A 17,480-nucleotide genomic window follows, 5' to 3' on the forward strand; every position below is an offset into this window, starting at 1 on the left:
TATTAATCTGTCCTTATACGGGAGCCATTCCAGACCCCCTATCTTTTTCAAGATGGGGCGACCACATCTGCACACAGTATTCAAGATGTGGGTGTACCATGGATTTATATAGGGGCAATATGATATTTTCTCTCTTATTATCTATCCCTTTCTTAATGATTCCCAGCATTCTGTTTGGTTTTTTGTCGGCCGTTGCACATTGAGTGGATGTTTTCAAAGAACTATCCACAATGAGTCCAAGATCTCTTTCTTGAGTGGTAACAGCTAATTTAGACCCCATCATTTTATATGTATAGTTGGGATTATTTTTCCAATGTGCATAACTTAGTATTTATCAAATTGAATTTCATCTGCCATTTTGTTGCCCAGTCACCCAGTTTTGTGAGATCCTTTTGTAGCTCTTCGCAGTCTGTTTGGCGCTTAACTATCTTGAGTAGTTTTGTATCATCTGCAAATTTTGTCACTTCTCTGGTTACCCGTTTTTCCAGATCATTTATGAATATATTGAATAGGACTGGTCCCAGAAGAGACCCCTGGGGGACACCACTATTTACCTCGCTCCATTCTGAAAACTGACCTTGATTCCTACTCTTTGTTTCCTCTCTTTTAACCAGTTACCAATCCATATGTTATGCCGGGATTTAGAATCATAGAATAATAGGGTTGGAAGAGACCTCAGGAGGTCATCTAGTCCAAACCCCTGCTCAAAGGAGGACCAACATCAACTAAACCATCCCAGCCAAGGCTTTGTCAAGCTTGGCCTTAAAAACCTCTAAGGATGGAGATTCCACCGCCTCCATAGGTAACCCATTCCAGTGCTTCACCACCCTCCTAGTGAAATAGGGTTTCCTAATATCAAACCTGGACCTCCCCCATTGCAACTTGAGACCATTGATTCTTGTTCTGTCATCTGCCACCACTGAGAACAGCCCAGCTCCATCCTCTTTGGAACCCCCGTTCAGGTAGTTGAAGGCTGCTATCAAATCCCCCCTCAGCCTTCTCTTCTGCGGACTAAATAACCCCAGTTCCCTCAGCCTCTCCTCATAAGTCGTGCCCCAGCCCCCTAATCATTTTCATTGCCCTCTGCTGGACTCTCTCCAATTTGTGCACATCCTTTCTGTAGTGGGGGGACCAAAACTGGATGCAATACTCTAGGTGTGGCCTCACCAGTGCTGAATAGAAGGGAATAATCACTTCCCTTGATCTGCTGGCAATACTCTTACTAACTAACTTCTTGTTAACATCTGGAAATGCTAGCAGCCAGGGTGCAGTCTGTGTGTTACTGTGCCATGGCCTGTGCCCAGCATGCTGGGCAGCTAATGAGAAGCAGCTGGCTCCACCTCAACCCCTCCAAATGCCCTTTAAACAACACAGATCTTGATTTTCAAATGTATGTGCACTCTGCCGGTTTTGCATGTGTGTGTGTATGAAAATCCAGGATTTTGCATCAGAATTCGCAGGCATGCATTGGGCAGCAGATGTTGTAGATATACCCTGGGACACAAGAAGGATTTTGGACAAGGTGTAAGCTGCTGCACTTGGAACCCAGTGCCATTCAAAGATCATCCTTACAGGCTCCCCACAGACCAGTCTGGGGGAAATTTGGCACTTGAAATTTACATAAGATGATTTTTAAATCAAGCAAATTAGCAGGGTCTTCTTTCCACCAACCCAAAAGGGGCTCATAAAGAAGACAACACGAACTGGAGACTGTGTGCTGTGGTTATTTGTCATCTCTCCCACTTCCTGTCTGGTGCTGGTTCCATAAAGCAGCTAGGTGTTAAACTGCCTATAGATTTGCTCAGGGGAGCATGAGAGTGTAACCCATACTCAGAGCAGCTGCAGAGACCTTTACAATCATTTACAGTCCTTGAAATGTGTCTTTGCTAAAGCAGTATTGCAGCAAGATACAAATAAATAAACCAAGCGGAGAGAAAAGTGCCGTTTAGTGTGCAGATGAAACACAAGCATGTCACGGGGAGTTAATGAAGAGGAAGTCCAGCCCTTAGAACTTGCATGACTATTTAAATATTTTAAATCTTATGCTACATGAAGAAACAGTCTTTCTACACAAGGTCATTTGTATTAAACCTATAAAAACTGATGTATATGCAAAGAAAAACAAGTAGTTGTCCAAAATCGTACACAGCTTGTAACTGCTAAATTTACGAGAGCAGTGGGATGCTTTGCCTAGTAAAATATTCCCCATTAAGATAGCTTTAAACTTGAAAAATGTAAGAAAAATTGTACTATTAATTCCAAATCAGGAATAGAGGGATCTTATAAAGACTGGATTTGGTCTCTAACTCAGTTCACCCTTTGGATGTCAGAGGGACCACAATCATAGACATTAACCCATTTGCTTCATCATATCATCAGTAAATGTTTCCCTCATTCCATCTAAAATAAGCTGGCATTTAACTGGGAAAAAAAGTTACTGCAGCTCCAATCCTCCGTTGGGAGCTGGAGCTTGTCGTCTCTCTTGCACCTCCCCCAATAGCCCAGGGAACATTAGGATCTGATGAACCTGAAAGATGTCTCTCTTCTGTGTTGTAATCTGATTTAAAACTTCATCTTGATCAGTTACAAAGCTGGGGGGTGTGTGTGTGAGAAAACCTGGATTTGTGCTGGAAATGGCCCAACTTGATTATCATACACATTGTAAGGACAGTGATCACTTTAGATAAGCTATTAGCAGCAGGAGAGTGGGGTAGGAGGAGGTATTTTTTCATGCTTTGTGTGTATATAAAAAGATCTTCTACACTTTCCACAGTATGCATCCGATGAAGGGAGCTGTAGCTCACGAAAGCTTATGCTCAAATAAATTGGTTAGTCTCTAAGGTGCCACAAGTACTCCTTTTCTAGTTACAAAGCAGAGCACAATTAGAAGGGTTCAACATATGCGTTTATGAACTAAACTTTTTTGCTTCAATAAAGGTTTGGATATAGGCAAACAAAAACCCTTTCTATTGATACGGGTGGGTGAAACTTTACCATTTCTTCTAGTAGAGTGAGCCAAGTGTTGAGAGGATTGTCTCTTTCAAACTCTTCATTCAGGCCTAGTTCACAGATGCTGGTGGCACTGGACTTCTCCAAAGCCTCCAGCCTACAATATAAAGAAACATTACCGTGTATTATATTGTATTATGTTGTTTGACAAAGATTTACTAATTTGTTGGCCAGATTTTATCTGCCTATGCTTATATTTTATCTATCAGCATGCATTAAAATAGCACCCAAAGACATCAGTCAGAATTGGCACCCCGTGTACTGTGGCGCTTTTCATACATACAGGAAAAAACTGTCTTTGTCCCTCAAGAGTTTACAGTCTAATATAAGATAAGACACAGGAGGTGAGTGTGATGAACAAGAGGAGAGAAGTGGGAAGGAAGGACAAGGCTAGTAATATGCTCATACTGCTACATAGGCTCAATGGAGGTTTGAACCTGTATCCACTGAAGTCAATGGGAGTGTTGTCCTTGACTTAATTGGGTCAGGATTAGGCATTTCCTGGGTAACGTGGTGGTTTGAAATAATTAGAATTTTTTTTCCCCACAATCAATCAATAATATCAGCTCTTCCTAAGCACCCTTCAACATGGCCACCATCGACTGGCTGATTTCTTGACAACATCCCAGCAGAAATGTGGATGAGGAGTCTGAAAGAGGAGAATGTGTTGGCATTACGGATCAGTTCTATATGTAGTGAGCAACACGGAGGGAGCATGAAACCCTTTGTGGGAGGAGCAGAACAATGGCTGCCCAAGTCTGAAAGGAAGAAATAATGGCCCTAGGAGTGTGAGTGGGGAGATGCTCAGTTACAATTTAATAAATTCCTTATCACAATCTGATGAAGTTGTGTCTTATTCCTCTGTCCCCATGCTCAGGCGGTGTGGCATTTAGGGTTCCAGCTAGTACGTCATATTGTGTTGCAGGGTTTGATGAAGAGCCAGCTTTCATTTTCTAAAAAGCCAAGCCCACTTGTTTCCATTTACTAGAACAGGAAGCTTAGAGGGCACAAGTACTCCTGCAAGTGCAAGCTGCCCAGACCATGCAGATCCTGCATTTGGGTGAGTCCTCATTAGGCGTTTATTCATCACCTTTGTATTTCTTTCTCTTGTTGTTGGCTGTATTCCATGCAAGGAGGGTGGGGAGTGTACCCCACAACAGGCTGTGTGTTCCAGCAAGATGAGGGCCTGACAGTGAAGCAGATCAGGCCAATGTTAAGTGGAATTCCCTAGGACAGGTTTTCTAAAACTTCAGTTGCACCACGATCCCCTTCTGACGACAAAAATTACTACATGACTCCAGGAGTGGGGACTGAGCTCACCCGAACCCTGCTGCCGAGGGCGTGGGGTGGGGGGAAGGTGTGGTGGTGGCAAAGACTGAACCCCAGGCGTGGGAGGGGTAGAGGAGGGGCAAAGCCGAAACCCAAGGGCTGAAGCCCCAGGCTTCAGCTTTGGCCCCGGGCAGTTGGGCTTGGGCTTTGGCCCCAGGCCCCAGCAAGTCTAAGCCAGCCCTGGTGACCCCATTAAAATGGGGTTGCCGCAACCCACTTTGAGGTCCCGACGCAGTTTGAGAACTGGTTTCAGAGTAACAGCCGTGTTAGTCTGTATTCGCAAAAAGAAAAGGAGTACTTGTGGCACCTTAGAGACTAACCAATTTATTTGAGCATGAGCTTTCGTGAGCTACAGCTCACTTCATCAGATGCATACCGATGCTGCAGTTTCCACAGTATGCATCTGATGAAGTGAGCTGTAGCTCACGAAAGCTCATGCTCAAATAAATTGGTTAGTCTCTAAGGTGCCACAAGTCCTCCTTTTCAGTTTGAGAACTGTTGCCCTACGGGATCGTGAGTTGTGTGGCTTATTTGTACATTCCAGGGGGAATGTTATTACTTGTCTGAGTGGCTGTAACTTGGGAGTGGAATTTATTCTTAAATCCAAATTCAATCAGAGCCTCTCCTCTAATAGTCTCCTCTCTTATTATTGTTTTATTTGCATCCTGGCAGTGCCAATAATATGCCAGATACATGGGGAGCTATCCTCTGCCCCAGGTGTCTCCTAAAGAAGGATGCAAGATCATTTTGTGGTTAAGAAGATTTAGGTTCTGTTCCTGGCTCTACAACAGACTCACTCTGAGATCTTGGACAAGTTGCTTAATCTCTCTGAGCCTCAATATTCCCACCTGGAAAATGAGGATAATACTTTCCTACTTCCAGAGGGGTTGAGACTAAATACAGTAGTGGTTGTGATGTGTTCAAGGCTCTATGATAACAAAAACCCTACCCCGCGGAGCTCTTAGCGCGTGGTAGCAGGGTCTATGAGGCCAGTTAGTGCGTGGCAAGCTCACATACTGTTAGTGCTGACTCCAGGAGTGGGCCTGCCATTCACTCTGGGTACATCTACATTTTGAGCTGGAGGGATGATTCTCAGCTCAAGGAGACATACCCACACTAGCTCTGATCAAGCTCGCGCACTAAAAGTAGAGCATAGCTGCACGACATGAGCAGCAGGAAGGGTTAGCTGCCCTGAATGTGATCCTCCCGAGACACTAGGTGCATACTCTGAGTAGCTAACCCCACTCCCTGCTTGTTCCGCTGTGGCTATGCTCTATTTTTCATACGCTAGTTCACTCTGAGCAAGTGTAGGTCTGACTCCTTGAGCTGGGAATTTACACCTCTAGCTCAAAGTGTAGACATACTCTAAGTCTCTTTGTAGACAAGACCCAAGACACAGTTCCTTGCTCTGCTACAGACTTCCTGTGTGACCTTGTGCATGTCAGATAGTCTCTGTGAAATGAGAATAATGGTACTTGCCTACTTCAGGGATGTTGCGAGGATAAATCATGTAATGATTGAGACATGCTCAGAGACTACAGCAATGGGGGCCATTGAAGATACTCGCTTCTATGAAGTGCCTCCAAGCACTGCTTTCTCATTCATTCTCCCCGGTGTCTGAGACTCCTGTGTTATGATCCTGTAGTGTGACTCAAACAAACAGATTAATTGAAACAGAACATCTGAAGGACAGTGTAGAATTCCATACCTCTGGCTTGCAAGGGTGCAATGGCTCTCTTTCCTACTAGTTTTCAACTTTTTTGTTTATTTTTTTACTAAGGCTTTGTCTACACTAGACAGTGTTTGTGGTATAGCTATACCGGTTTAGCTATATCAGCAAACCCTCCTAGTGGACATGCAGCTTATACTGGCAAAAGATATAAGCCAGTATATTGCCAGTAGAGTTTGTATTTAGTCCCTGAACAAAATAAGCTTTATCAACAAAATGACTTTTCTGCTGGTTGAACTGTGTCTGGACCTGTTGCTAGCATAGCGATGTCAGAGGTGTGATTTTTTTCACACTTCTAACTGACATAGATATGTCATAAGAATGGCCCTAATGGGTCAGACCAAGGGTCCATCTAGCCCAGTATCATGTCTTCTGACAGTGGCCAGTGCCAGGTGCCCTAGAGGGAATGAACAGAACAGGGAATCACCAAGCGATCCATCCCCTGTCCCCCATTCCCAGCTCCTGGAAAACAGAGGCTAGGGACACCGTCCCTGCCCATCCTGGCTAATAGCCATTGATGGACCTATTCTCCATGAACTTATCTAGTTCTTTTTTGAACGCTGTTATAGTCTTGGCCTTCACAACATCCTCTGGCAACAAGTTCCACAGGTTGACTGTGTGTTGTGTGAAGACATACTTCCTTTTGTTTGTTTTAAACCTGCTGCCAATTAATTTCATTTGGTGACCCCTAGTTCTTGTGTTCTGAGAAGGAGTAAATAACACTTCCTTATTTACTTTCTCCACACCAGTCATGATTTTATGGACCTGTATCATATCCCCACTTAGTCATTTCTTGGCCAGGCTGAAAAGTCCCAGTCTTATTAATCTCTCCTCAAATGGAAGCTGTTCCATACCCTTAATAATTTTTGTTGCCCCTTTTCTGAAGCTTTTTCAATTCCAAAATGTCTTTCTTGAGATGGGGTGACCACATCTGCACACAGTATTCAAGATGTGAGTGTACTATGGATTTATATAGAGGCAATATGACATTTTCTGTCTTATTATCTATCCCTTTCTTCATGATTCCCAACATTCTGTTAACCAGCAAAACTTTTAAGTGTAGACCAGCCCTAAGTAAGTACATGTCAACTGTTCCTGGCTGCCACATAGAAGACTAGAGTGAGTCAAGAGACCAAAACTCTTAGCCCACCTAGAGATGAGTAAGTGTCCATGGGTCACTGGCCATGCTGAGAGCATTTTAATAAGTATTTTGATGCAGGTAAGAAAAGGAAGAAAACAAAACAAAAACTAAATTAGGGGCTTAAATAAAATTGGCCTGATTTTCAGAGGCACTGATCACCCACAACTTGTTCTGAAGCCAGTAGGAATGGCTGGTGCTCAGTTCCTCTGAGCCCTGGTCTACACTACAGGGTTAGGTCGAATTTAGCTGCGTTAGGTCGATTTTAAAATGAATGTGTCTACACAACCAACCCCGTTCCGTCAACCTAAAGGGCTCTTAAAATCGACTTCTGTACTCCTCCCTGGCGAGGGGAGTAGCGCTAAAATCGACCTTGCTGGGTCAGATCTGGGGTAGTGCAGACGCAATTATCCGGGAGCTATCCCAGAGTGCTCCAATGTGACTGCTTTGGACAGCACTTTCAACTCCGGTGCACTAGCCAGGTAGACAGGAAAAGCCCTGGGAAATTTTGAATTTTATTTCCTGTTTGGTCAGCGTGGCAAGCTCAGCAGCACAGGTGACCATGCAGTCCCCCCAGAATCACAAACGAGCTCCAGCATGGAGCGAATGGGAGACACTGGATCTGATTGCTGTATGGGGAGAAGAATCTGTGCAGGCTGAACTCCAATCAAAAAGAAGAAATGCTAATATATATGCCAAAATCGCACAGGGCATGGTGGAGAGAGGCTATAACAGGGACACAGAGCAGTGCCATGTGAAAATCAAGGAGCTCAGGGAAGCCTACCAAAAGATAAAGGAGGCAAATGGTCGCTCCAGGTCAGAGCCCCATAGATGCTGCTTCTATATCAGCTGCATGGCATTCTAGTGGGGGGACCCTACCACTATCCCACCACTGTCCGTGGACACCTGCAAGGGGGGGAGTCTCACGCAACAGGAAGGAGGATTTTGTGGATGAGGAGGAGGAGGAGAATGCGCAGCAGGCAAGCAGTAAATCCGTTCTCCCCGGCAGCCAGGACCTTTTCATCACCCTGAAGCCAATACCCTCCCAAGGCGGGATCCCCAACCCTGAAGCCAGAGAAGGCAGCTCTGGTGAGTGCACATTTGTAACTACAGTACAGGGTTTAAAAGCAATAATGTTTAATGTTTGATTTGCCCTGAAGAATTGGGATGCATTTGTGGCCAGTACAGCTACTAGAAAAGTCTGTTAACGTGTCTGGGGATGGAGCGGGAATCCTCCAGGGCCATCTCCATGAAGCTCTCCTGGAGGTACTCTGAAAGCCTTTGCAGAAGGTTTCTGGGAAGGGCTGCCTTATTTCGTCCTCCACAGTAGGACACTTTACCATGCCAAGCCAGTAGCAAGTAGACTGGAATCATTGCAGCACAAAACATGGCAGCGAATGGTCCTGGGTTTTGGTTGCATTCGAGCAACATTTGGTCTTTATCTTTCTGTGTTAGCCTCAAGAGAGTGATACCATTCATGGTCACCTGGTTGAAATAGGGGAATTTTTGTAAGGGAGCAGTAAAAGGACCCCATTCATGCTGGGTTGTTTGCGCTGGGCTAAAAGGGATCATCCTGCAGAATAGCCTCGCGGTAGGGGGAGGGATGAAGGAATCATCACAGAGAATAGCCACGCAGTGGGGTGCAGGGAGGTGTGTGCTGCACATCCACCCGAAAACCGCAGCCCCTCCTTTTAAATGTGAAACCCAACCCCGGCATTGCTTGCTGTGGGAAAGGATGGCGCTGCAGTTTGAAACCATTCCCACATGTTATGAAGGCGTAAGAAGCCAACCCCGCATACCAAAAGGCTTACCATAGCTGTCTGGAAACCGAATTCTGTTGCCCAGCCATGTGTGATGTGTCACCATACCGGCAGGCACTCAATATAAAAGGCAAAATGCCACCTTGTACCTAAAGCACATGTGCTGTCAGCTGTGAATTGCTTGATTCACTGTGAAAGGGTCTCCCTTTTGTTCTCAGAAATGTATCATCTGAAATTTTACTCTCCCTTTTTATCTCCCCCCAGGTGCATATGTTTCTATGCTCCCCCATCATCTCCGTCCCTGAGGTTATCGCAGATTAGAAGGCAAAAAAAAACGCACTCGTGATGACATGTTTTGCAAGCTCATGCAGTCCTCCTGCACTGATAGGGCACAGCTTAATGCATGGAGGCATTCAGTGGCAGAGGCCAGGAAAGCGTTAAGTGAGCGTGAAGAGCAGAGAGAGGAGGCAATGCTGAGGCTAATGGGGGAGCAAGCGGACATGATGAAGCGTCTGTTGGAGCTGCAGGAAAGCCAACAAGAGCACAGACCCCCGTTGCATCCATTGTATAACCGCCTGCCCTCCTCCCCAAGTACCATATCCTCCTCACCCAGATGCCCAAGAACGTTGGGGGGGGGGCCCCTCCGGGCATCCAGCCACTCCACTCCAGAGGATGGCCCAAGTAACAGAAGGCTGTCATTCAAACAGTTTTGAATTGTAGTGTGGCTACAATAAGCAATGTGGCCTTGTCCTTCCCTCCTCCTGCACCCCACCCCACCTGGGCTGCCTTGTCTGTTATCTCACCTTTTTTCTAATTAATAAAGAAAGAATGCATGGTTTCAAAACAATAGTTACTTTATTTCCTTTGCCAGCTGTGATCGAAGTGGGGAGGGTGGCTGGTTTACAGGGAATTAAAATCAACAAAGGGGGCGGGTTTGCAGCAAGGAGAAACACACACAACTGTCACACCATAGCCTGGCCAGTCATGAAACTGGTTTTCAAAGCCTCTCTGATGTGCAGTGCGCCTAGCTGTGCTCTTCTAATCGCTGTGGTGTCTGGCTGCTCAAAATCGGCAGCCAGGCGATTTGCCTCAACCTCCCACCCTGCCATAAATGTCTCCCCCTTACTCTCACAGATATTATGGAGCACACAGCAAGCAGCAATAACAATGGGAATCTTGGTTGCGCTGAGGTCTGACCTAGTCAGCAAACAGCGCCAGCGCGCTTTTAAACGGCCAAAGATACATTCTACCACCATTCTGCACTTGCTCAGCCTATAGTTGAACTGCGCCTTACTACTGTCCAGGCTGCCTGTATACGGCTTCATGAGCCATGGGAGCAAGGGGTAGGCTGGGTCCCCAAAGATAACTATTGGCATTTCAACATCCTCAACGGTAATTTTCTGGTCTGGGAAGTAAGTCCCTTCTTGCAACTGCTCGAACAGCCCAGAATTCCTAAAGATGCGAGCGTCATGTACCTTTCCCAGCCATCCCACGTTGATGTCGGTGAAATGTTCCTTGTGATCTACCAGTGCTTGCAGCACCATTGAGAAGTACCCCTTGCAGTTTACGTACTGGTTGGCAAGGTGGTCCGGTGCCAAGATAGGGATATGCGTTCCGTCTATCACCCCATCACAGTTAGGGAACCCCATTGCAGCAAAGCCATCCAGTATGACCAGCCCATTTCCCAGAGTCACTACCCTTGGTAGCAGAACATCAGTGATTGCATTGGGTACTTGGATGACAGCAGTCCCCACAGTAGACTTGCCCACTCCAAATTGATTCCCGACTGACTGGTAGCAGTCAGGCGTTGCAAGCTTCCACAGGGCTATCCCCACTCGCTTCTCAACTGTCAGGGCAGCTCTCATCTTGGTATTCCTGTGCTTCAGGGCGGGGGAAAGCAACTCACAAAGTTCAAGGAAAGTGGCTTTACACATGCAAAAGTTTTGCAGCCACTGTGAATCATCCCATACCTGCAACAGTATGTGGTCCCACCAGTCTGTGCTTGTTTGCCAGGCCCAGAATCGGCATTCCACTGTATCAACCAGCCCCACTGCTGCCATGATGTCCCAATTGCCACAGCCCGTGCTTTCAGGAACGTCTGTGTCCATGTCCTCATCACAATCACCCTCGTGCTGGTGTCTCTTAGCCCGGTTCTGCACATACTCCAGGATAATGCGTGAGGTGTTTACAATGCTCACAACAGCAGTGGTGAGCTGAGCGGGCTCCATGCTTGCCGTGGTATGGCGTCTGCATGGGTAACCCAGGAAAAAAGGCGCGAAACAATTCTCTGCTGTTGCTTTCACGGAGGGAGGAGCGACTGACGACATGTACCCAAAACCACGCGCGACATGTTTTTGCCCCATCAGGTATTGGGAGCTTAACCCAGAATTCCAATGGGCAGCGGAGACTGCAGGAACTGTGGGATAGCTACGCACAGTGCAACGCTCCGTAAGTCGATGCTAGCCACGGTATTGAGGACACATTCCGCCGACTTAATGCGCTTAGTGGGAACGTACACAATCGACTGTATAAAATCGATTTCTAAAAATCGACTTCTATAAAATCAACCTAATTTTGTAGTTTAGACATACTCTGAGAATTAATTTAAGTGGCTAAATTTGGACGTAGGGGCCTACCTTTAGGCAGCCAGGTCTGAACATGTTGGTCAGTATGTAAAACAAAGGCAAACAGTGATTTTTATAATAGTTGTAAAATTTAAAAACACATTTTGAAGGCTACTGAGTGACCTCGGTCTCATTCTGCTGTTGTCAAGGTGCTTTAAATGTCAGAAGTCTCTTTCAAATAAATTCATAGCAACTCAGAGAAACAACAGTCACCTTTCTGTAACTCCTCTGACAGTTCAGAGGGCTCGGGGACGAGGCGTGTGCCACGTAGAGATGGAGAAGGTGTGCTGGAACCTGTAAGCGCCAGTAGGTGCAAGAGGCATGTGAGTGGGCAGGCTCCGAACTGACGAGAAATCCTCCCAAAGTGACCTGGGTTCCAGCCCTGGTGGAAACAGCTCCTGTTGCTATAAGGAATTCTGAAGCGGATTTATTGGTGGCCTTTCCTGGATATAAGTCTGGGGAAGCAGGCCGCTCATAACCCTGATTCTCTCCTTTCATTTCTAGCTCTTTGTTGCCTATGGCTTCTCCTGCAAAGAACAGCTGTGGCAGCTGGGTCCATAAAAGTCCAGTGTGGGGAAACAGCAGTCCTACCGTGTCCCACTGTTGCTGGAGGGATGCACAACTACTGGGCCATTGGCTGGTACAAGGTAACCACATTATTAACCGTCCTGGAAAGTCACAACCATTCTGAGCCACAACAAATTTAATTATAAGCTTCTCGTGGCCACCAAACCCAGCGCATGTCTCCCTGGGATCTTGTCCTCCCTACATTATTTCACAAGCTGTGAATGTTGGGCAGATAGGGGAATAGACCCAGAGAGGGACTGTGGCATTGCTTCTTTCTGTCTTATTCCTCCTGACTCTTGGAGGAGATGGTAGCTCCTCCATGTAGCTGCTGTGGGCTCTCCCTTCAGTGACATTAAAGGCCTCATCTTCATGTCCAGCTTCCAGGTTTGGGGGAGCATTTTAGCACGTTGTCTCAATTGGGCTGCACCTGTTTCATATGAAAGAAACATTCATTTGCACATGCAGCTCCGCTAGCTGGATGACCCACTATCTAATTTATACAAGCAAATGGGGGGTCACCCACTTGTATGATCACAGTCAGCTGTGCATGCAAATGTTTGCACAAAAATGGAAATCAGCATGTTTGGACCTAAGATCTCTGGCAACACAGTCCATTGCTTATCCCTGTTCAACGTCTGACATGCTAATGGGGCTTCTGTTGGGGCACTGCAGGTAGCCAATGAGAGTCATGAAATGGGGCTGATTCGGAGACATGAGAACAGCACGCATGTGTATTCAGGGACCCAGAGGGAGTTCCTGATGGATGTGCAGCAATCGCTGGTCATTCCTGAGGTCCAGCCGGAGGACTCTGGTGCGTACCGCTGTTCCCTGTGGGCCAGAGTTGGGCATTTCAATCAGCAGGCAGACATTATCCTGCAGATATCAGGTGAGTTGGCAGCACCATATTAATAGGGCTGGAATCACAGCCAAAGATCACAGGGATACAAAAGAGCTTTGAAAAAGGACATTGTGGCACAGAGCTTTGCCCTCCTCCAGCAAAAGGCAATGGGCTAAAGAAACTAGTGAGATTTGGAGTGATACAGACTAACACGGCTGTTACTCTGAAACCTGTCACCCAGATACAGTTCATTGTAGTTCCCATGGGCTGGACTGAGCCTTTAAGCTCAGCCCTGAGTAGGGGGCAGTATAGAGTTGTTCCTGCCCAGGAAGGATCTGTGATTTGGAGAGTCACCATTCCCCTCCTGCTCCCGCTCTTGCACTGGGTCGGGGAAGTGAGCTGTGACACCTTTTGAGCATGCAGCTTACTTCCCTGCTCGTGCCTGGCCAGGCCAGCCATGATTCTGCCCACTTGCTCCCAGGGGGAGAGGGCTGCCTCTGCTCTGCCCCTGCACCTGGGCCCAGGAAGGTCACCCACAGGGTGTGAGGCCTTGCTCCCCTGCATAGCCACACAGGGCCAGGGTACAATCTTGCCCCATGTCTATGAAAACGAAGTGGTGTGAGATTCACCCCTCTGTGCACGTTTCAGTAACGAAATGTGTGTTACAATGATGGAGTTACTGACACTAACAAAAGCATTTTACAAAGGTTCAAAACTATTAACATGTACAAAAGTGGAAAAAGGATGCAGGCTAGAGACGGTGAGTTGTTTTCAAACACAAGAAGCCTGTGACTGGCTCCTAGCGCTGCAGGACAGTGCCCTTCCAGAGAAGGGCCTTTGGACTTCTTTGTGGGACTGTCCACCGAGCGGCCAAATGCAGCCCTGGTGTAAGTGTGTGCCACGTCATTGAAATCAGTGAGTCACATCTGCTCAGGGCTGAATTTGGCCCAGTGTCTTTGTTTGCTGCATTGCTAACTTGTGAAAGTGCCCTGGGGCAGGCAGGAGGAATTGGTTTGGGTTCCAGGTTATGGAAATGATTGCCTAATTATTACCACCAGTCCCTGAATACCGATAACATTTGTCATACAACGTGCTTGACGGACAGTTTAGGCCCGTATAGGAACTTGGATAGATGTCACTTCCCCCGGGAGCTATATGCAGCCATGTCTGGGTTAGAAATTTGTACAACTTTCTATTCACCAGTGCACAACACATATTTGATTAATCTGAAAATCCAGGCAGGGATTTAGGGAGCCAAACTGTAACTTCCTACACTGGAATCTGGCCAAGAAACCAAGGCAAACACCCTTGCTCTTGAGAAAAGGATCCAGGGACCTCTAAGGGTGGAGTATGGGTTCTGAACTGCCTCAGAGGGAAGAGTATCACCAGGGCCACTGCCTGCAGCACCTGGGTTTCTCTTGGAGGTCTCTCATCTAAGCATTGACCTGGCCTGGTCATACTTAGCTCTGAGATCTAACACCATGCCTCAGTAGCGTGGCTTCGGGCTGTGAAGTCTCAGTACATTGAAATCTGATCACTATGTGCTATTGCTGGGTAGTTTGATATTTCAGATCAATAGCTGGGTGTGTCCAGAGTGAACTGTTATTTGCTAAAAGAAAAGGAGGACTAGTGGCACCTTAGAGACTAACCAATTTATTTGAGCATAAGCTTTCGTGAGCCACAGCTCATTTCATCGGATGTATTTGCTGCAGTTCTCACCTCTCAGGGCATCAGCCACGTAGATGGAGCAATTAACTCAATGGTGTTTTCAGTCTAACAACGATTAATAACAACAATGCAGGATAAACAACTGACTGTCTGGGATGAAAGCCATGAAGCTGCAAGGTGTGGAATACTGGAAATGCAATAGAAGGTGGTGGATCACTCAGTGCTGACATCAGAATTGAGCCACAGCCGGGAAGAGTGGAGTAAACCTGTACTTAAAACCTGCTTCTTGCAAGGAGCCTTCCCACACAGATTTCCTCAGCAGCCTGCCACCCTGAATGGCTCCCTCTCGCTGAGTCTGACTGGAAGCACTTTGAGGCAGGGAGGACTTTTGTCTTTCTAGGTTTCATGTGAAGAGCCACATAGTGGTTCAGAGGTATAGAACTAATGTCCAGCTCCAACCAATTCCTCCTGCATACCTTGTTCCTCAGGGTTCGGGGGAATAAAAACTATTGCCAGGCCAAGCTGCAGCTTTCAAACTTCAGCCATTTCTGGGCTTGGTATCTCATCTCCTCCTCGTGCCTGGTGCATTTGTGTCCTGTGCAGGCTGATCATTAGGACCTTCTGACATGCTTCATCGCCCATTCTCTCACCCACCCTCCTGTTGGCCAGTTAATTGAGTAGGGAGGTTTTCTCTACTTGTCTGCCCTCAAATGCTCTGGGCCAGAGTCTGACCTGAGTCACACTTGTGTAAATAGAAAAGGAGGACTTGTGGCACCTTAGAGACTAACAAATTTAGTCTCTAAGGTGCCACAAGTTCTCCTTTTCTTTTTGCGGTTACAGACTAAGATGGCTGCTACTCTGAAACTTGTGTAAATGCAGGGTAACTCCATTTAAATCAGTTAATGTCCCAGTAACGGAAGCCATGGTCTGACCCACTAACTGGTACTTCTTAGAGATAGCCCGTCAGCCTGAAATCACACCCAAGGCAAAGGAGGGTAAATCTGGTGACAGTATATTTATTTTTAATTTACTCATGAATAACAATGCACCAGATCCCCTCGCAGTAATCAGAGGTGGGGTTGCAGATACCAATTGTGGCAGTTTGTAACTTGAGTGTGGAAGCCTCATATAGATCCCAGCTTTTTGAACCCCTGTCTCCCCCAGCATGAAGTCTAGCTGTCAGTAGTAGGGGCTGGGGGAGTTCACTTTCTTTTGGTCTGACCTTAGCCCTAGGGCTAGCACTGCCTGTACCTGTCTTTTTGTCTTCTCAGAGTGCTCGACTCTCCAGTCAGCCACATTACCCAGGGAGACTCTGCTGCTGGATTCAGAGCAAGGGAGCAGCGTGAGCCCTAATTCCACCTGCTGCTGGGGGAAACCGGTTCCTGTCCTTGCTACTGTCCTGGGCCTGTTGGCTGTCAACTTGGGGAAAGGGCTGCTCAGTCTTGCCTTCACTCTGGTGAGTCTCTGTGTAGCCAGGAGGGTTTTACAGGGTCAACTGGCCTGGGAGCGAAGATGGGAGTTCAAGGCTGCAATTTGTGAGGGAGAGGAGAGGGGGAGAGGGAGAGAATCCCCCTCTGAAAGGGCGGCCCAGCCAAATGACATGAAGCCCCACTGGGAATGAGTCTCTAGTTGGTTAGGGCAAGAGGAGCTGCTTACTGATGGGATTTGAGAAAATTATAAACATGCTGCACTTGGAATCAAGTTGCAGACCGAGAGCAACTTCAGAGCGAACCTGCTCTGCCAGCCCCCTGCCGTGTCTCTCCAGGGCTGGTGCCTCCTGGGGCTTGCAGGAAGAAGTGCCTCCTGGAGAGGGCTGGGAGAATGGGTATCCTGAATACAGTTTGCTTTCCTCTGTGTGAGTATGTGTCTATCCCCTTTGTGCTACACTACAGCCAAAGGGGGGTCAGACGGAGGACAAGCCTAGAGGAGAGAGAACAAGTGGGGAGGGAGTCCAGGGTGCTGCGGAATAATCTGAGCTTCCACTCAGCAATGAAATTTTTGCCCTCATTAATCCAGACTCCAAAACCCAGTGGGTTCCAACAGCACACTGAGCAAAGCATCATCCAGCCTGGAGTACTCTGGGTAAGGATGGACTGAGGCGAGTCTCAGATAAAAGGTCCTGTTTTCCAAAATTGGCTTTTAAAATATTGTAAATGCAAAACTATGTGAATAGCTGCTTGAATATGGAACAACAACATAAATGCAAAAGGGACTTGCCTTTGCAAAGGGGAGAATTAGGCTTCAGCCTCCGGATCTGCCTGTGCAAATGCCATTTATGTGCACATAATCTGACGGTGAGTGGAGGCCAGCTGAAAGTGTGGCCCTTAAGGCTGAAGCTGTCATTTCAGGAGCTAATAACTTCTCTGCTTTAATGATTCTCTCTAGGCGATTGTCGTCATTCTGAAAGGAAAGAGAAGGAAAAAAGCAGGAGAAAGGTTTTAAGGAAGAAGTGAGGAGACGATGGAAAGACCGAGATTTGCTTCTCTGACAGAGGACTTGGAACTTGCTTGCAGGAACTAGGAGCAGCTGTATTTGCAGCTTGAACCTTTAGCACTGTAAGTAGGGTCAGAGCTTAAACGACTCCAGTAGCTTTGAATGATTTGAAGTCAGCTAACTTTGCCCACAGCTGCAAGTCTGCTTTTAATCCTTCCTTTTGGAAAACGCGGTGTCTGCCTTGAATGTCCCAACGCCAAGCTCAGGTCTTGGGGGACGTGCGGAACTTTTATATCCAGACACAAGACTCTCACTCCACTCTCCGCAGCTGCTTTGAGGCAGGGAGTGAACATGATCAACAGAGAAGAAGCTGGTGAGATTGGAG

General features: G+C 46.9%; 1 protein-coding gene across 1 annotated transcript; it reads left to right on the plus strand.

Moving 5' to 3' along the window:
* The first annotated feature begins 4,021 nt into the window (after positions 1-4,021).
* LOC144273707 (uncharacterized) lies at positions 4,022-17,480 on the plus strand. The gene is made up of 5 exons (XM_077832398.1): positions 4,022-4,069; positions 12,094-12,236; positions 12,829-13,042; positions 15,934-16,118; positions 17,048-17,480. Exons 1-5 carry the CDS (start codon positions 4,051-4,053, stop codon positions 17,102-17,104), a joined length of 618 nt encoding a protein of 205 aa, XP_077688524.1. The 5' UTR covers positions 4,022-4,050; the 3' UTR covers positions 17,105-17,480.

This window comes from Eretmochelys imbricata, chromosome 13 (genome assembly GCF_965152235.1).
Source record: "Eretmochelys imbricata isolate rEreImb1 chromosome 13, rEreImb1.hap1, whole genome shotgun sequence".
Classification (NCBI taxonomy): Eukaryota; Metazoa; Chordata; order Testudines; family Cheloniidae; genus Eretmochelys; species Eretmochelys imbricata.